This window comes from Odocoileus virginianus, chromosome 27 (genome assembly GCF_023699985.2).
Source record: "Odocoileus virginianus isolate 20LAN1187 ecotype Illinois chromosome 27, Ovbor_1.2, whole genome shotgun sequence".
Lineage (NCBI taxonomy): Eukaryota > Metazoa > Chordata > Mammalia > Artiodactyla > Cervidae > Odocoileus > Odocoileus virginianus.
The window spans coordinates 37790516-37811374 of NC_069700.1; the positions used below are offsets into that span (position 1 = coordinate 37790516).

The 20859-nt window shown below is 38.7% G+C and overlaps 1 protein-coding gene across 1 annotated transcript in view; it reads left to right on the top strand.

Moving 5' to 3' along the window:
* FAM83B (family with sequence similarity 83 member B) overlaps positions 1–16608 on the top strand; it is a 101352-nt gene extending 84744 nt beyond the window's left edge. Inside the window, exons 3-5 of the mRNA XM_020878258.2 lie at positions 7973–8137; positions 8821–8945; positions 13147–16608. Of these exons, the coding sequence (XP_020733917.2) occupies positions 7973–8137; positions 8821–8945; positions 13147–15457 (2601 nt within the window). The 3' untranslated portion in view covers positions 15458–16608. The remainder of the gene's footprint in view (positions 1–7972; positions 8138–8820; positions 8946–13146) is intronic.
* Positions 16609–20859: the final 4251 nt, after the last annotated feature.

The window sequence follows — 20859 nt, forward strand, 5'->3', positions numbered from 1 at the left end:
TTTTAAAAATTGGGAAAGGAGTACGTCAAAGCTGTATATTGTCACCTTGCTTATTTAACTTATATGCAGAGTACATCATGTGAAATGCAAGGCTGAACGAATCACAAGCTGGAATCAAAATTGCCAGTAGAAATATCAACAACCTCAGATATGCAGATGATATCACTGTAACAGCAGAAAGTGAAGAGGAACTAAAGAGCCTCTTGATGAAGGTGAAAAGAGGAGAGTGAAAAAGCTGGCTTAAACTCAGCATTCAAAAACTAAGATCATGGAATCCTGTCCCATCACTTCATGGCTAATAGATGGGAAAACAATGGAAACAGTGACAGACTTTATTTTCATGGACTCCAAAATGACTGTGGATGGTGACTGTAGCCATGGAATTAAGTTGCTTGCTACTTGAAAGAAAAGAAAGCTGATCACTGAAGAACTGATGCTTTTGAACTGTGGTGTTGGAGAAAACTCTTGAGAGTCCCTTGGACTGCAAAGAGATCCAACCAGTCCATCCTAAAGGAAATCAGTCCTGGGTATTCATTGGAAGGACTGATGCTGAAGCTGAAATTCCAATACTTTGGCCACCTCATGCAAAGAGTTGACTCAATGGAAAAGACCCTGGTGCTGGGAAAGATTGAGAGCAGAGGAAAAGGGGAAGACAGAGGATGAGATGGAAGACAGAGGATGAGAGTCGGATGGCATCACTGACTCAATGGACATGGGTTTGGGTGGACTCCAGGACTTGGTGATGGACAGCGAGGCCTGGTGTGCTGCAGTCCATGGGGTCACATAGAGTTGACAGGACTGAGGAACTGAACTGAACTGAACTGAACTGAACTGCTACTGGGAAAAAAAATCTATGACAAACATAGACAGAGTATTAAAAAGCAGAGGCATTATTTGCCAACAAAGGTCTATATATAGTCAAAGCTCTGGTTTTTCCATTAGTCATGAATGATGTGAGAGTGAACCCTGAAGAAGCCTGAATGCCAGAGAACTGATGCTTTTGAATTGCCATGCTGTAGAAGACTCCTGAGAGTCCCTTGGACTGCAAGGAGATCCAACCAATCAATCCTAAAGGAAATCAACCCTGAACCTTCATTGGAAGGACTGATGCTGAAGCTGAAACTCCAATATTTGGCCACCTGATGGGAAGAGCAGACTCATTGGAGACGACCCTGATGCTGGGAAAGATTGAGGGCAGGAGGAGAAGGGGATGACAGAGGACGAGATGTTTGGATGGAATCACTGACTCAATGGACAAGGTGAAAAGTGAAGTCCGTCAGTCATGTCCGACTCATTGCAACCCTACAAACTGTAACCTACCAGGCTCTTCCATCCATGGGATTATCCAGGCAGGAGTACTGGAGTGGGTTGCCATTTCCTTCTCCAGAGGATCTTCCCAACCCAGGGATTGAACCCAGGTCTCCCGCATTGTACGCAGATGCTTTACCGTCTGAACAACCAGGGAAGTCCCAGTGGACAAGAGTTTGAGCTAATTCTGGGAGACAGTGAAGGACATGGAAGCCTGGCAGACTACAGTCCACGAGGTCACAAAGAGTCAGACACGACTAAACTATAGAACAACGAATGTAAAGCTGAAACTAACTCTAGTGCATAACTATATCATATATGCAATTTCACACAAAATGGGTACTTTCACTTAGGCTGCAGTAGGATAAGGGCCAAAATCACTTATTCTTAGTATCAGGCTCTCTTATTTATAAGATTCATTTAGGACCTTGCTTTTAACAGGCAGTACAGATTTAGAAACAAATATTTCTTAAGTGATCATTTATCTTAATTTCTATTGCTCAGTTTTAAGGTTTTCCAGCCGTGTTAATTTTTATTATAAATGTAATTATTAAGGTGCTCTTATTTATTATTAATTTGAACTCCTTTTTAGCTTTTCTCCTGTTTGAAGAGAGTAAATCCTCCTCCTGTATATATGTAGAAAATTACCAAGGAAGTCTGCATACTTTAAAATCGTGCTTAGTATTTTGAAGCATAAAAGGTATAATATTCACTTTTTCAATTTTTGAAGGTCATGCTGATGGTTCTGTAACTACAGAATATTAACCCAAGGTATACTTACATTTCATTAAGTATCTGGGTCATATAAAGGCATATTGCTAATAGTGTTCTATCTTAATTGATTACAGTGGAGAAAGCCACACAGGTTTCAGAATTAAAATTCTGAAGGTGATGAGGCATGTTTCTAAGGAAATGCAAGTAATCAGTGCCAACATTGTGATAAGCATTTTCTATCGAATCTGTCACACTTTTCATTTTTCTTCTCACTGGTTTCTACCTCACAAATAAAATATGTTTCACTGCACTTAATAACATTACAATAAAAGGGGTGCTTCATAATCCACGTTAGTCAATACAATTCAATAGAATTTAGATATTTTCAATATGCATGTTGCTATCAGATACATTTTCCCAGGATACTATTTTATATGGATATTTTATTTTTCAGGATTTATATTCGTATCAACATCAAATCTAAATGCATTTTAGATTTGCAAGATCCTTCATAGGAGCTATACAGTTAAATCCTAAATAAATTTGCTCCATATTCATAAAGTGGATAATCTTTGTGCTTATATTTAGGTTAATTCAATAAACATTTATTAAAATATTACTGTGATCATCATTCTAATCTTTGCCTCTATGCCTGTAATGCTAGTCTTCCAGTTATATGGCTAAAAATAATCTTTATTGATTTATTTAAGGCTTATTCATAAAGCCCTGGTAGCATATGTCATTCTACTATGTACTCACTCCTAACATTCTTGTAGAAATAGAACATTTTTTTTCCTTTCTCTGAATTATTTTTAGAGTGTAATACATAACAATTCATTATTTCCTTCTCTAAATGAATTTAAGTTGTATCATGAGTATGAAGTTACCATAAATATATTGTCACTATTTATATTATTTTAATTCATTGTGTCTAGGTCCCTTCGGGAAAATTTACTAATCTGAGATAAATAAGCAAAAACTCACATCCTTGAATCGAGTTCTCTGAAACTACTAAAAGATGCAAGATATCTCTCAAATCTTAAAAGTGACACAGAATACCTTCCTAAAAGTTTTCTAAGTCTCATGTTGCTGAGGAATGCATTTGCTTGTTTACATTTCCAATTTATCAAAGAAGATTAAAAGTAACTAATGAAGAGGCAAGAAAAGTTTAAAAATATGTTACATGGTAGTTTAATGAATCCCATTTAATGTAAATACTTTCTGTGTTGACTTCTAAAATTAATTAATGTACCCTTTGAAAAACCTTGTGCTAATCAAGTGTATCATTTTTATTTCATTAGATACAGTCATTTTGGTTATTTCTACAGCACAATGTGATTTAGCTAACTAGCTGGGAATGTAATACCTTCAGATCAGATTTGGCATAGCTCATTTCTCATTATCATTCCTTTCCATGAATATAAACCACCATTTAAAAAGGTGGCTGCATTTTATATTTTATTTTGCCTTTCTTGGCACAGCTGAAATTCTCTGTAGACGTTATATAATTTTTCTAGGTATCTATTGAGGGCACTGGGAACCAGCAATCCTGATAAGGTGCCTGGCTTTGCTGCAATCAGATAAACTTGTCAGAGATGTGTAATCTGGTTTCCCAGATCCTGATGTATTGTGTTATCTGTCATGCAAGAGAGACGGTCATTTATTCTATCTTATATGTGCTAGAATCATCCATTGGCTGAATGGCTTCAATTACTTTTAACAAACAAAATCCTTTATTTATCTGTCATACATCTGTATTCATATCCAAAGTCTGAAGTAATCTGTTACATGATTTCTCTGGCAAATTATAAATAAATTCTTTAGATTTGCTGGTCATTTTTTTTTAATGCCATATAGTATGATACTATTTTTCTATTAAAAAAATAATCCTGTTTTAGTTAAAAAATTAGTGCTAGACTGCTCCAGACATGGTTTTTAAAGTTATTTTGTAAAATAAGTTTGTAAAATGGACACTTTCATTTCTTTATGTCAATGTCCATATACCATCACATCACTCATTATTGTATCATAAACACATTAATAATTGTGGGTATGACTGAAGGTTTTCACATGTTTGATTTTCTAAAGAGTATGCAGAAGACACAGATGAGGCTGTTCTCACTAGCTTCTCCCTTGAAAGGGTCTTGGGAGGCCATTGGAATGATTGAGATTATTCTTCCCAAAGAAAATCTGATTGAAATATGTTTTATTGATAGTTTAAAGAATGTCATCTTGTGTTGTTTGAACATGGTCCAGTATTTTGTTCTAGCATCTTATTGGATTAAACCAGGTATTACCCATGACCTTCTTCATCTATGTAGTTGCAGTATGTCCAACACATTATTTTAGTGGTTGCTGCCCTGTGCCTATTGCAAGGGCATTTCTTCTCCTTCTTGTTTCTTGACCATTTTTGTTCCTTGGTGTCTGTCACTCTTTCCAGCACTTATGGTGGCAGTTTCAATATGTGTGTAAAGGGTCCTTCTAGAGACCAATTCCTTTTCCTTCTTCCTCCCACGGTCTTGTCCTACATGCATCTCAGCCCTGACTCCCAATCATGGCCTTGATAGCATCACAGTCTGCAACTGCAGATCCTGTAGGACCTAATTCATCCTTCTCTGACCAGTAGTCCTGCTTGTATTTCTGGCACCTGGTACCTATGAAACCTGCTAATATCCAATGTCCACTTATTCATTTATCTATTTATTTTTCAGATCCTGTAGGACCTAATTCATCCTTCTCTGACCAGTACTCCTGCCTGTATTTCTGGCACCTGGTACCTATGAAACCTGCTAATATCCAATGCCCACTTATTCATTTATCTACTTATTTTTAACTTTGTGCTATGGAAATTTTCAAAAGTAGAGAAAACAGCATATAGAACACTCATGTACCATCAACTGGCTTCCACTTTTCATCACCAATTTTGGTTCACCGTTTATAATGTGAATTCAATACAAGGCAACATTTTTATCTGTAGCTATATTAATGTGCATATTTAAAAGAAAGGCTATATATTACCTTTTATGATTGTATTACTGTCATTGTAAAAAATTGATGACAATTCCTTAACATTTAACTATCGTTTAGCCCCAGTGAGACCTCACATTCATTGATCCTACCCCTGTTTCCCTGCCTCTCCCATCCGTGACACCATCATCTCTCCTCTCTTGATCGAGTTTAAATCCCGGGGTCAATCTCTTAGCTGCTGCACACTGTGTGTGTGAGTGTTAGTTGCTCAGTCGTGTCTGACTCTTTGTGACTGCATGGACTGCAGGCCACGGGGCTCTTCTGTTCATGGGATTTTCCAGGCAAGGATGCTGGAGTGGGTTGCCATTTCCTTCTCCAGGGGATCTTCCCGACCCAGGGATCGAACCCGGGTCTCCTGCACTGCAGGCAGATTCTTTACCATCTGAGCTACAAGGGAAGCCCCCTCCATTACACGTCTTCTATCGCTTTCATCGTTAATTTCCACTTTTCACAGGAGCATTTCTGTTGATTGCGTGCTGCATGACTGCTCCCCTGTTCACAACCACAATGAATGGTCCCATTTCAAATTCATGACGTGCTGGGTCCTTAATGCTGCCCTGCAGTTACACTATCTTCATAACCTATTGCCTTTTCTGTCATCTTAGGTGACTACTTAATGCCTCTTCCCTCACACCTCTTACCTGTCTTCCATCACCCAAGGCCGTCCATCTCACAAAGAAAACGGCAGCGCTCAGAGGAGAGCTCCCTACTCGCCCCCACAGGCGCCACCCCTGCCTTCCACCGGCACCTTCCACCTGGCTTCTCCTTGGTGGTACAGTGGTCTTTTACTGGCCTTATTCCCTGGACTCTGATTATTCAACCCCATAGCCTATATTTTATTGCCTGTTCCAAGACTTTCCTCCAGAAACCCTCAGTTCCCCATACCGCCTCCAACTATCTCTTGCATCGTGAATTTTCACTCTTCACTGGAGCATTTCGTTAGCACACAGACCTGCTGTTATTTCTCTCACCTTAAAATATACAACTTCCACTGACCCAGCTTAACCCACTCCTACTGCTCCATTTTCTGCTTCTTCTTGTAGCCAGATTACTCTAAAAGAGTTACCTGTACCTGCTATTTCCAGTGTCTGGCCACTCGAGCTCTCTTAAACCCCTTCCAGAAAGCTTTTGATCTCACTATTCCACTAAAACTACACTGTGAGGTCATCCAAAACCTGTCTATTACTAAATCTGAAGAATGCTTAATCCCCGTGTTACTTGGCCTTGCAGCATGATAGGACACCCTTGAGGACATCCTTCTTATTAACACCTCGTCTTGACGCACCTCTCAGGATGCCCCCTTTTCTTAGCCTTTCTTTGCTGTCCTACCCCTTGTTCTAGACCACCTAACTTACTCACCTAGTGTCCCCTGTCGACTTGGATTTAATCATCATCTCTACCCCATGACACCCAGTTGACAGTTCTGACCTAGACCTCCCTACGCAGCATTCCCCTTGAAAATCCAGGTCCCTTGACTTTTTAATCTTTTACCTAAAAGTTACTCCAGCTGTACCCTCCCCTATGTCAGTTGATGACAACTTGGTCCTTGAGGTTAAAGAGCCCCCAAAATCTTAGAGTCGTGCTCTTTCCCCCTCTTTCTCTCTCATCCCACATTCAGCCCACACAGAAGTCCTTGCCGCTCAAAGCACCCCATGTTGACTGTTTGTCCTCATCACTGGAAGTGGCTGCTCCCAGGACCGTTCTAGTCCCGGCCACCGTAACCTCCCACTGGAATCGCTCCGGTGGTTCTAACTGGCCTCCCTGTTTCCACCCTGCCTCCCAGTCTTACCATCTGTTCTTAACTCAGAGGCCAGAACAATCTTTTTCGAACATACATGAGACCATATTATTGCCTCAATAAAAAGTTTCAACAGCTTACATTTTATTTAGGAAAAAACACTGAAAGCTTTGTAATGTCTTCAAGGCTTTCTGGTAAGTTTTTCCATTTCTTGTTTTATTTCCCACCCTTGCTGTTTCTTAACCTGAGGTAGGACCTTTGCACTTTTGAGTCCCCCTGCCTGAGATACAATCTGTCAGGACATCCAGCTTAAGGGCTTTTTTAAAGGACATTCTCTCAGAGATGCCACAGACCCCCCACTTCTCCATTTCCAGGAACTCGTGACCCTCCTCACCCTGTTCCCGTTTTTCCCCAGTAAATGTTATCTTACAGCGTATCACGTAATTTCCCTCCTCTATGCATTCTTTATGGCCTCATTCCCGCTTTGTAAGCTTCGAGGAGGGCAGGGACTCTGTCCTTCGCATCGGGCAGGCAGCATCATTTCATTCCCCATGCTTCTCAGTCAGTAATGGTTGTTTTCAGCAGTTAACTTGGTCTCTCTCCATTTCAGGGCCCTGTTCCTTTAAGATATTTCTCTCTGCATTTACCTTTTTAATCATCTCTTTTTGTTCTTTTTTTTCTTTTTCTTTTACTTGTTCTGTCTGCCCAGCTAATTTTAGGCATATGTATTTAATTTTCTGGTCTTTAATTCTCCTTATACCTTTCTTATCTTTGGTCCTTTCTCAGCTATATTTCTATTTCTAGAAGTTTTTTTTTCTGTCCCAGTTCACCAAGACTTTTCTTAACAACTAGTTCCAGAAATCTTGCTTTCCCCTGGAAACATTTCCCATGAGAACAGTAGCACTGATTTCCACCCTTCACCTACCTGCCTCCTCCCTCCACCCTGCAGACAACCTTGATCACCAAGATTCACATCTGCCCTTCACTCAACACTCTACTGAAATGCAGATTCCCTTTGACTTAAAGCTAGTATGAAATTATTTAATACGATAAATCTGTATATAGTTTATTTACAGTATACATTTAGCTATTTTCTATTTTATCCATTTTTTTCTGAAAGCAAGCACTTTCTTGATCTTCCTCTATTGGGTACCTAACATTGTTTCCTATTCGTATCTTTAACAGGTCATTGCCTTAGTGATGGATATATTTACAGACGTGGACATTTTCAAAGAAATCGTGGAGGCATCAGCTCGAGGAATATCTGTGTACATTCTGCTTGATGAGTCCAAGTTTAGTCATTTCCTAAGTATGACCGAGAAACAGGGCTGTCAAGTTCAACGTCTCAGAGTAAGAATTCTGCACTTTGTTTGTTTTCTGCAGGTACTCTCTCTCGGTCAAATGAAAGGCACATTAAGCTATATCACCGGAAATGTACACCATATATTTAAGGTGGTGACCACAGAAGGGTCCCCTTGTCCTTTTCAGATTACAACTTCATCATCCTCATGATGGTTTTACAGGATGCTTTTCTTGATGGTGGGGCACTTAAGCTCCTGAGTTCACTTTGCTGTCAGTCATAATTAATATTTCAGTTTTGCATGGGCAAACTTGAAACAACTGACTGAGTGATTCTTTCATTCAGCATATGTTTTCTTGTCACAATCATTTCAGTGATGTCTGAGTCATCAAGATGAGGGTGAATTTTAATCTTATTTTGTTGTCATGTTACTATACCCTGAGAGGAGCTCTTGCAGTAGGACCCTAAGAGATTTATAAAACCGTCATGTTTAAATGATTTAAGTTATATTAAAATGCATTATGTAAGTGACCATTTTCTTTGAGTGCTTTCTTTTCAGAAAGGTTTTGTTTTAAAATGTACTTTTCCCTATCTTTATTGTTGTTGTTATATGTTCAAAGAAATTGTTACATGTGTACTTTTTGATTAAAATTTTTTATGTTAGTACATTTTAGTTTTCAAAATGTCCCCACTCTAACCATAATATTTACTTTATATTTACATTCAATTCTAGAATATTCGAGTGCGGACAGTAAAAGGCCAAGATTATCTTTCCAAAACAGGAGCAAAATTTCATGGAAAAATGGAACAGAAATTTTTGCTGGTTGACTGCCAGAAAGTTATGTATGGTTCCTACAGGTAAGGTAATTGTATTTACACTCCAGAATTATCAATCATTTATAGAATTTATGAGTTTCAAGCTTTAATGTAATCTGCTTAGTTATTTCTTAAAAATAAAAGAAAAACCCTTGCATGGAAAACTTGGAGAGACTTGCGTCTCAGTTCTGGCTGAAAGAATATTAAGTCATCAGCAAGTCACATAACTTACTTGGGCTTCAAGTTCTTCCTCCCCAAAATGAGGGAATTGATATCTCAGGTTCCCTAAAGCTTTATAATGCTTAAGGTGTTCTTGTTCCTTATGAAAACAGTGTGAAGCATAATAATTGTTCATATAAACAGAAACTGATTCACCTTGAAGAAACTGCTTAATGGATTGCTTTTATTTTAGTATTATTGAGACCCTGATGATTATTATGCTATAATCAGAGCATTCCTGAAAAGTCACTGAAGAGTCTGACGGTTAAATGCTATGGTGAGCGGGTTTTCCAGCCCCAGGTCTACTCCTTGGCGTCTTTCTATACCACCACTGGAGGACTGTATCCACATCTGTTCTAACTTGGCCCTTATGTTTCATTCCCAGTCCTTACAACATGTCTGCAAGGCACTTGTTTTTTTTTTTTCCATTTATTTTTATTAGTTAGAGGCTAATTACTTGTTTTTATCTACATTTTATATGTGATGAAACGGAAGTTCTAGAAGGTTCCATGGCTTGTCTAAAAGCATCACCACTAAGGACCGAAAAGCAGTTCAGGTCTGGCAACCACGTCCAGGTCTGGCTGGCTCTAGAGTAAAATGCTGCCTTAAAACTCCCGTGTAAATTTCAGACATAGATCTTGAATAGGTCACACAGTAAGGCCAGAGCAATAGGCAGATAAAAATGCCGACACACACCTGAACTCCTGGGTCAGCAGAGCACAGCAGACTAAAAGCTGTGGGGGAAGCTCAGGAGAGCTGTGCACATCAACAGGATGAGGAAAGGGAAAAGTCTGCCTCTTGTGTTAAGAACTTAGAAGTCCAGAAGAAGGAGGCAGCACGTTGAAGGGAATGGCCATGGGCAAGTTACTTACTTTGGGTGCCTCTTAGTTTCTTCCTCTGTAAAAGGAGAATAATCATAGAACCTACCTCGTGTCATGAGAATTAAATGAGTTAATGCATCCAAAGCCCCCCAAAATCAGCTATTATTCTAGGCATGTTTTAACTGTTAATATTTGCTCAGGGATCCTCTAGTGAAAATCCTCTTTGCAGTTTTAAAGGGAAACATGTTAAGAGCAGTGCTTGAAGTTAATGAATTATTGCAAAGACATTATTTGTATATCTATTTGTTCAGACCCACTTGGTTTTAGAGGGGTTTTAATTGAAAATTTTAATTAAAATGAAAGTGCACTTGACTTATTAAATGATGTTACCTAGTAAATCTCATCCTAATGAGTGCTTTCTATTTTTGTTATTAACTTGACTTTGAAGGTTATCTTCAGCAATAACTTCATGTCAGCTTCATGTTACTATTAATAGGTGATATCTGTTGAGTTGACTATAACTGAGCTACTTTAAAACTGGTGTTGGGAAGAACAAACAAATGGCTGCAGAAACTCTTTATCTTCTCATCTATATCATAAGATAGAGAAGAACTTAAGTTACTATTTGTGGAAGTGAATATGGACTTGTAGGACCACAGATTATTAAAATTCATCAAAACTATTATCTAACAACTCTACTCTCTATTATTTCATGTTAATTTCAAATAAACTTCTTTTAAAAAAAAATGATGCTTGTAGCCCTTGCCATTTTGGGTTTTTGGTTTTTTTTTTTCTGACTAATCTTTATGGATTTTTCTTATCATCAGCAAATATGAGGACAGGATCTGGTGGAACAGTTATGAACCGGTTTTTGTGGAAACTGGTTAAAAATGTACACCCTTTTGGGTAAAAACAGCTTTCACTTCTTTTGTTCTAGTATTGCCATTGTTTTCCTTGTAGGCAAATTCAGAATGCCTCCTTCTTGACGATGCTATTTTTATTGGAGTATAGTTGCTTTATGGTGTTGTGTTAGTGTGTACTGTACAGCAAAATGAATCAGCGGTACACAGATGTGTATCCCCCTTCCTCAGATTTCCTTCCCTTCCAGGTCACCACAGAGCGCTGAGCAGGGTTCCCTGTGCTCCGCTGGAGGTTTTCATTAGTTATCTGCTTTATGCATGTTTCTTTGCCAGGCAGTGTCTTTATATGCTAGGCTCCCAGCATTTCTAGAGAGGTCTGGCATCTATACCCCTATATCACACACTGTGGGACCGCTCTCACATCACGAGGACAGTGTCATCAGGAAGACACAAGAGGTGTCTGGTTACATCATGATACCAAGAATGAGGACATAAAACACATAAACTTTTCTTTGTCAATGTGTGTAAATCAGATCTTGAATTGGATACCCTCATTTGAAATTGTCACTGTAAAACCTGGAAGATACTTATTATTGCCCACAGGTTTGACTGAGAGAGAATTTTTTGTTTTTTGTTTTTTGTTTTTTTAATCTTGTGATCTCTTTGCTTTGTTTTCAAAATTTCCTCCACTAGTTTAAAGATTTTATTTTGCTGTGGACCATTTTTAGAGTCTTTATTGAGTTTGTTACAGTATTGCTTCCGTTTTTTGTCTCGGTTTTTTGGCCACGAGGCGTGTGGAATCTTACTTCCCTGACCAGGGATCAAACCCTCACCCCTTTCATTGGGAAGGTGAACTCTTAACCACTGGACTGTCAGGGAAGACCCTATCAGTCTGTTCTATAGCTTCTTTCTTCAACTAAGTATAATTCGCTTTCTGTGTTCAACCAAAACATGGCCACTCTTGTTTCCTTTCTTTTTCCATGTTTCTTCTTTCACCAAAATGGTTTTCCCACTTTTCAAGTCTGAACTCCCTGGCTGCTAGTTTCTGTCAACATACTGCTAAACTCTCTGTCTCTGGGGATATTCTTCTATTTGAAAGCTGATCATTCATGCCTTTGCTTGCTGTTTTTAGCAAATGTTATATTCACATCTACAGCTGGATTGAAAATTCCTGTAACAATTCACTTTTGTACCATTTCTTGGAAGTCATCATGGTTGCCACACATCTGTACATAAAAAGTGCCCTGATGTACTCTGTTCATACCATGCATTTAGTAAGCACACTAGAAAAAATTGAACATATCAGTATAAGATTTTTAAGTCGCACACTGCTGCTTATGATATTTTATGTATTTTATTGTTCTGTACATTCTTTTACTATTTCCATCAGCCTTTGTTACTGTCTTCCCTGTATAAACAGTATGCTCCTTGCATATTACCACCCCCCCATTCTATCATGTCCATTTTTTTTTTGCGACATAGCATATTACATAGCATTTTTTTTCAGCTCAGTGACTCTGTTACATTATCAAGATTTTCTAAAATAAGATTTAAAATTATATATGAAACTTCAAGACAACTGTCACATCTAAACTCTGGGAAAGAGACTTAGAAATTCCAAATACAATAAAGGCATTTTTGTACATAAAAGCAATTGTATTCTACAAGCAGAGACCTAAATTGGCATTCTAACTGGCTTGGTTTGTGAGGACTAAATTTACTGTGGACAGAGTGAACTGAAGGATGCCTTCAGTGTCTGAGGCTGCTGCCACAAATCCTATGTCCGTTTCCAACTTCTAGCACCCTAAACTGCATGTACACTTAAGACACAGAGATGAAATGTGTACATTAGCACAGACTGTCTTGCATAATGACATGTTATGACCATAAGGAATTTTAACAATTATACTGTCCTTATTCCCATTCTGGCTGGGAGGAAACTAAGGTCCAAGTTTGTGTTGGCTTGGAAGAAGCCAGTTCTCTCAATTTTCCCTCTAATACTAGCTTGCCTGCACCTGACCAGGATGCTGCATATGAAGTAGAATGCCAAGTTTTGCTCCATAAAATCTTAGTAGGCAGAGATGCAAAATGCACACTCAGCTTTTCTTGTATTTCTCAAAGTTATGGATGGATTCAAAGCCAGGGCTTGAGTTGCTTTGTTATTTAAAATAGGAATACAGGCGTGAGGAGACATATTGCAAAGATGTAATGACTGAAGTTCTAAATTACAGTAATTAAAGAAAACAAAAATACTCTTTGTCAACATTAAATGACACTTCTTAGTAGAACTAAGTGTTATCAGCACAGTTAACATTTGACTTTTTTTTTTTTTCCTTCCTCCAGCTACATGTGGTCTTTTGAAAAAGCGCACCTCAGCATGGTTCAGATCATCACAGGACAACTTGTGGAGTCCTTCGATGAGGAGTTTAGAACTCTCTATGCCAGGTCCTGTGTCCCCAGCTCTTTCGCTCCGGAAGAGGCAGTCAGGGTGAACCATGGCAGAGCTCTCTGGGAGAATGGTACTTACCAGCGATCAGTGTCTTCCTTAGCTTCTGCTTCCAGCCAAAGAAACCTTTTTGGCAGACAAGACAGCATTCATAAACTAGATTCTAGCTACTTCAAAAACAGAGGGATATATACTCGCAATGAGCACGACAAATACAACATAAGAAATCATGCATACAAACCTCACTTTATTCCCAACTTTAATGGTCCAGTCCGTCAGCATCAGCACAGTCAGTTAAATGAAAATTGGAAGAGGCACAGTTATGCCGGGGAACAGCCAGAAACGACGCCATACTTGCTGCTCAACAGGGCTCTGAATCGGAATGTTAACGCTCCTGGGACCTGGAAAAGGCCTTCAGACAGCCTCAGCGTGGCATCCTCATCCCGGGGTGGCTACGGAGCCCGCCAGCACACACCTGCGCAGAGTTTTGCTGACCGCCTTGCCCAGAGGAAGATGACCAATCTTCCAGAAAGGAATTCCAACGTGCGGAGGTCTTTTAATGGGACAGATAATCATATTCGCTTCTTGCAACAACGCATGCCAACCCTTGAACATACCACAAAGTCATTCTTGCGTAACTGGAGGATTGAGTCCTACTTAAATGACCATTCAGAGGCCCTCCCTGATGCCAACGGATCTGCTCCCACCGACAGGTTTGAGGGCTATGAGGGACCTGAGAATTTGAAAGCCAGTGCCCTATACACTCACTCTCGGCTTCGTTCCTCTCTCGTGTTTAAACCCACTTTACCTGAGCAGCAGGAAGTCAACAGCTGTACAACTGATTCCTCAAATTCAACTGTCGTTGGTTCCCAGGGAAGTGATACACCTAAAAAGCTCCCAGACACCCCAACAGGGGCACAGCTGATGACAGACAAACCCTCAGAGGAGTCAACACCCAAGCTCTCATTGCAGCCAGAGGCACCAAAAATGCACACCTTACAGGTTCCTGAAAGCCACCCCCCAGCCTTAAACCCAACTACAAATGGCCCTACGGAGTCAAACAACTACTTATATACAACCCTGTGTGCAAATAAGCAGACGGAAAACCTAAAGAATCAGAAAAATGAGAATCTGCTTAAAAGGCGCAGTTTCCCATTCTTTGACCACTCAAAAGCCAATATAGATCATGGAAATAGTAAGCATTATGTGTATAGCACACTTACCAGGAATCCAGTGAGACAACCAGAAAAACCTAAAGAGGAGTTGTTAAAAAGCTCTAAAAGCATGCACAATGTGACCCATGGCGTGGACGAGGAGGAGGGGGGGAAAGAGGAGGTTCCCAAGGGAGACCCTCCAAGTGGCACCGCTACCAAGGCCGTTTCCATGGCCGCGTTGCTTGATGTGAACAAAGAGGAGCCCAACAAAGAAGTCACTCCCAAGAAAGAAGTGAAGGGTTCCCCAAATTTTTTGAAAAAGGGATCTCAGAAGTTAAGGTCATTACTTAGCCTTGCCCCAGAAAAGAAAGACAATCTATCCAAAAACAAAGCACCTGCCTTTTACAGAATGTGTAGTAGTTCTGACACCTTAACTTCTGAGGCTGAAGACAATCAAAAACAAAAAATATCAGAACCCAAAAATGATTCATCACCTAGGAGAAAGCATTCCTCTTCATCCAACTCTCCAGGCACCATCCACAAGAGTAAGGAAGATGTAGCAGTACATTCATCCCAGAGGATACATTCTCCATCTGACGAAAGTAACAAAACCATAGCTTCTTCAGGTCCAGCTGAAAGCAAGTTCTCAGAAAGAGCAGGAGATGCCTCTGCCCCCAGATTCAACACCGAGCAGATCCAGTACCGAGATTCAAAGGAGATTAAAGCAGTTGTTGTTCCTGAAAGAAAACCGACTTCTTCTCCAAGATCAAAGCCCAATGATGAGCTTCTGAGAACTCATTCAATTGACCGGCGTGTTTACAGTCGTTTCGAGCCATTTTGTAGGATTGAAAGCTCTATTCAGCCAACAAGCAACATGCCAAATAGCAGTACACACCGCCCAGAAGTGAAATCCTCAACTATGGGAAATAGTTATGGCAGGTCCAGCCCAATGCTTAATTATAACACTGGTGTTTACCACTCATTTCAGCCAAATGAAAACAAGTTTCGAGGATTTATGCAGAAGTTTGGAAACTTCATACACAAAAATAAATGAGCTACTGTAATTACAAATAGACTTTAAAATATAAAATCAATATGGGTATAAATATTTGTCCAAAGAACATTAGGGAATGTTAGCATGGAAAAATTAGCATATTTTTGTAATATGCTAATAAATTTCTATGGGGGCAGAATTTGAGGTGTGATGTATGTGTTTACCAACTCACATATGTACAGTATTGTTCTGTGTGATAAAATTAATTGTGCTTAATTACACTATAGATGAAATGTCTATAAATACATGATTTTTAAATGGTAAGACAAATGTAATGAAATTGTTTTCTTCAGACTGAAGATCTGCTTGTCTTCAATGGAAGCTTTAGTGGAGAAGTGGTGTATGGATTTTAGCCATTCATTACAAACTCTTTCCTTATTAAAAATGATCATTAACACTGTCAGCAGTCTTTTATAGTATGTCTTTGTGGGGTTTTCATATCTTCAGATTATGTGAAAATAGGGCAAAGCATTTGTGGTTTTCAATTACTTTTAAATTCTACAGGATAACTTGTATTTTATTAATGTTTTATTAATTTTTCCTGAAACTGGTAGGGCAACAGTAGTACAATTTAAACCACATATCTCAGCACATTTTTTATCTGAGGTATTTGCAAAATATTGACCTCAGGTATTTCAAATTAATCATAGAAATTTATTTTCAGAATGTGCTTATTTCCACTTTGGACTAAGGGAAACTGTAGCCATCCCAACCATCAGCTGCTGAACCTTTATAGTCATTCTTTCCTTCAAACTTATAGCAAGCCAGAAGGAATTTGGAAAACCTAAATTATTCCCCTCCTTTTTCTAATATGAAGAAGACTTTAAAACTGTAAACTTCCACATAAATTTTTATCTTGGATTAGTATGACAGTGATTAGGTGTTTTGCTTGCAAAACTCTTTGCTCGCAAAACCCTTTGCTTTTTACTATACTGTGCCAAATGCACTCCAAGTGCATAGTGTTTTCTTGAGAGCACCCTGATGACAATGAGAAGTGCTCCATGGCCTGGCTTGGTTCTTCCATGACCTTGGGGCCTGGTTGAAACTTTTAAATCTTTCTATATTTTAGTTTGGTGATGATATGTAGTTCATACGTCCCTTTTTGCCTTTCTTAGAGTAATGAAATAAAAGTTCCATATTCATTACGGAAACTGTAACTTGGCTTTTTTTTCATTCACAAAGAGCAGAATTCAAGAAACAATGCATTATTTGAGAGTGGAAAGCATTTCTATGACACATTTTTTGGGGGGTGGGGGGGATGTGCGGGTGCAGCCGTGCAGCAAGGCATGTGGGAATCTTAGTTCCGTGAACAGGGATTGAGCCTGCAGGCCCTGACGTGGAAGTATGGCCTCTTAACCACTGGACTGCCAGGGAAGTCCCATAAGTTAAGTGTTGGTCACTCAGTTGTGTCTGGCTCTTTTCGACCCTATGGGACTGTAGTCCCCAGGTTCCTCTGTCATGGAATTCTCCGGGCAGGAGTATTGGAGTGGGGAGCCATTCCCTTCTTTAGAGCGTCTTCCCCACCCAGAGGTTGAACCTGGGTTTCTTGCATTGCCAGCAGATCCTTTACCATCTGATCCACCAGGGAAGTCCCACGTGACATGTTAAATATATTGTTTAACAACTTCTAAGTTGCTGTATGGGACAACATGTTTTAAAAATTCAAAATTCAGCCAAATATTAAAAGCTGCATCATTCCTAAGTAAAATAATAACATTAAACTACGTCATTAACAATTTTTCCACAGTTTTTAAAGCCATGATAAGAAACATGACAAGAAAATAAACAACAGCAGGAGAAGAAAACCCAGCATTCATAGATGAGGTCCTCAGCTAGAATCTCAAGTCCTCAGAGCAGTATTTTATCGGTACCATTTTCCTCATTATCTATAGGTGATAATTGCGATATTGTGACTCAGAGAGCTAATGCCCCAAACCACATCACCAATAAGTCATGGTATTAAAGTTTCTATAACATTCTGTCACATGTTACCTCCCAAATATGGTCAACATCTGCTTCACCCAGACTGTTGAGAATTAGATGAGAGAATGTTTACATTTCCTGACTCAACAGCAATCAACTAGGAAAGGTTTAGTTGAATTCTGCCAGCCTACCAAGCATTTGCACAGCTTAAAACTCTCTTAGTTGGTGAGGCTGCTCTCTGAACGTAAATTAGGCGTCTCCACTTTTAATTGCTAGGCAACATTTTTGACCTCCTTCCAGTTGACCTTTGACAAGGAGAGGAAGAGAAAGGAACCGGAAGTGAACTTGCCTCTAACATGCTTTTGCTCTAGAGATGGAACTCCACTGGGTTAGGAGCTAGGCAATGAATTGAATGCAAGGTTAAGTATATTGTCTCATCACATATTCACAGTCACCCTGTGAAGTTAATACCTCCTTTTTCAACATGAGAAAACTAAGCCTCAGAGAAGTTGTGTAACTTTTCAAGAGCTAAACAGCTCTCTTATCAGTAGAACTAGGGTTTGAGTACAAAAGGCTGTATTTTTAATGCTATACCCACATCATAACTTGCTGGCTTCTACTCCACTCTGCTTGAGGAAACTTCTTTAAAAGTAGTTGTCTTTCTCTTTAGCCATCTCTTTAAGAGTTGCAAAAATAAACAAGTAACTACAGCCAGGGACATTTGATACACTCAAATCCAGAATATGGTACTCAATTTCACATCATTCATAAAAGTTGGTTTTAAAACTCCCTTGTAACATAGGGAATTTCCAACTGCTATAACAGGAGTATGTTTGTTTTGGAAAGCTGAGTGTAATAGACTTCTTCCTAATAATTCAACAGTATGCAAATAAAACATTAAGAGTGAACAGTCATTTTTCACAGGAAAAGTAGTCAAGTATATTTACCAGAAAGAATTGAGTTTTTAAATAGCCTTTGGGATGTGTATTTCCTTGTAATCAAATAAGGAATTCAGTTGCAATAAGAAAATGTTTTTAATTGTTTGTGTGTTAAATTTTAGAACCATCTGACAATTGTGTGATCTATTAGATTTGATGTTTAATGAGTGAGATTTTTCATTTTGTTCTTAGAAAAATCTGCTTTTGTGACTCTGGACCATAATCATTTACAGATTTATTAAAAGCAGAACCCGGAGTTAACCATCCAATTTGGCTTTAATATTACCCATTCTTTCTTATTGTTAGATGGGGCTTCTTTCAGAGCTAAGGGCTAATGGCTGTCATTAGGCAGCTCTGAAATTGGAAGTCCTGAAATTTACAGCAATGCAACTGAAATTGTATAAAACTGAAATTACATAAAGACGAGAGTTTTAATCATGTTTAATTACATGCAAAAGCCTGTTCTTTTTTTCCCACAGCAGTTGCCATCATTTCTGGAAACAGGGAGAGCTTTTAAGTAGTTCCTGAGTCCCCTTCTCACTGATGGAGTAGGAAGGCCAGGGCTTCATTCCATTCACTTGTGAGGTAGCATGGGCTTTTTCACAGCAGATTTACTTCCCTCTCTGCCTTTTATCTTTGACTATTCTCCTATTTGTTTTCCTCCACAAATATCTGTATGTCAGCATCTATACATGGTAACTTTCCAAAGTTTCTGAAGTTGAGGAACTCCCAGGGTTAAGACTAAGCAAGCACATAATGCTTCAGATAATTTACTCAGGGTCTTGAGTTTTCAACAGACACTTCCAGGCTTCATGGATGTAGTCATTTCAAGCAATGTTTCCTTTTTCTCCCCATGTTATTATTGGTGGAAAGATAATGTTGCTTGGATGTACTTACATATTAAAGTTTGGTGAGACAATTTTTACTCTCTACATAATATATAGGTTTGTAAGCAGAAACTCAAGAAATTAGGTATGATTTCAAAGTAATTCTTGGCAGATAATTTCAGAATAGTTTAAGTGCCCTTGTCCTGAATATTCTGGTATTCCTCTGTTTCAGGGATTGGGGCTGGCCACAATTTTGACATGGTCTGTTGAAGTCTGGGTTTATTTCAACATCTACATTTGTGGAAGCAGATATCTTATTTAATTGAGATGTGCTCCAAATAAGTTTTAACTCTGGCTGTACTAAACTATAATTTTACTCAAGATTTTCCAGTTATTCAAATACTATTCCACAGATATTTTTCTTTTGTGAATATCTGTTGATTCTTAATGTGCCTTAAAGCTAAGGGATACAAAGTAGAATCATTATTTCATATAATGTGTGACTTATGTGTGATGCTGTTTAAAAAAAGTTTATCATAAAATTCATTTTGGTTCCAGAATATTTAAAAAGAAAAAAGTGAAATTATAAACCTAAGAGGGTCAATTTTTGTATACCTACAATGTTAGCAAATATTCTTCTAAATTTTGTTGTTAGATCTGATAAATGAATATTAAATAATTTTGTACAAAATCAATATATTGTATGTTGTTTACTTTTTTTCTTCATACCATGTATTTCACCATTGACCCTGATGTTTTTCACTTAGTTATTACATCATGAATTTATATTTTTACATATTTCAAAATATTTCTCCATGAATTTTGGGATTATCTCTTAAACATTATTTTTTGATTAACTATTATATTTCATGTAATAATTTATCCACATTTGATATCCAGTAATGATACTCTTCCCTTAACAGTGAGACTAAGTTGTTCTTTATTGAATACACTTATTGATCAGTTAAAATAGGTTTGAGGCTTGGAATAAAGTGTCACTATATTGGAAATGACAATACAAAAGGTAGTTTGGTGTGACCCATAGCATTCAATTTTATCATTAAGCTGAATGCTGCAGTAGAAAAAATATCTATTTTCTGTAGACGACACCGCCTCAGGAGACCTATCTAGCACCATAGAAAATAAGTTTCAAAATAACCTAGGTGAGTGAGAAAGTATTTAGAAGTACAGAACGACATTACATTTTTTAAAATTAGAAAAACGGCTCTACCAGCATAACTGAATTGGTGAGTTTGATGCCTGGAGCCTCTGTAAAGCAGGGCATTTCATTGTGGTTGCAAACCTGAAGAAAATGAGAATGTAATGCTAAAGAGACCAGGACAGTAAGGGGAGTTCAGATGCTTCCACACGGAGTGGCGTCTAGGGAAGGATGGACGTGCAGGAGGATTCTTTTTTATACGAGGGGCAAGCTTGAATAAAGGGTGTGAATCACCTGGAACGAGAGATGTTTCTGTTCAAATACACAAGCACAGCTCAGAGATACTGAGAGTTCAGTTCCAGACCACCACAATAAAAGGAAAATGCAGTAAAGCCAGGCCCAAGAATTTTTAAATTTCCCAGTGTTTTATAAAATTTATGGCTTCCTGGGTGGCACGATGGTAAAGAATCCACTTGCCTGTGCAGAAGACCCAAGAGAGTGGGTTCGATCCCTGGGTCGGGAAGACCCCCTGGAGTAGGAAATGGCAATGCATTC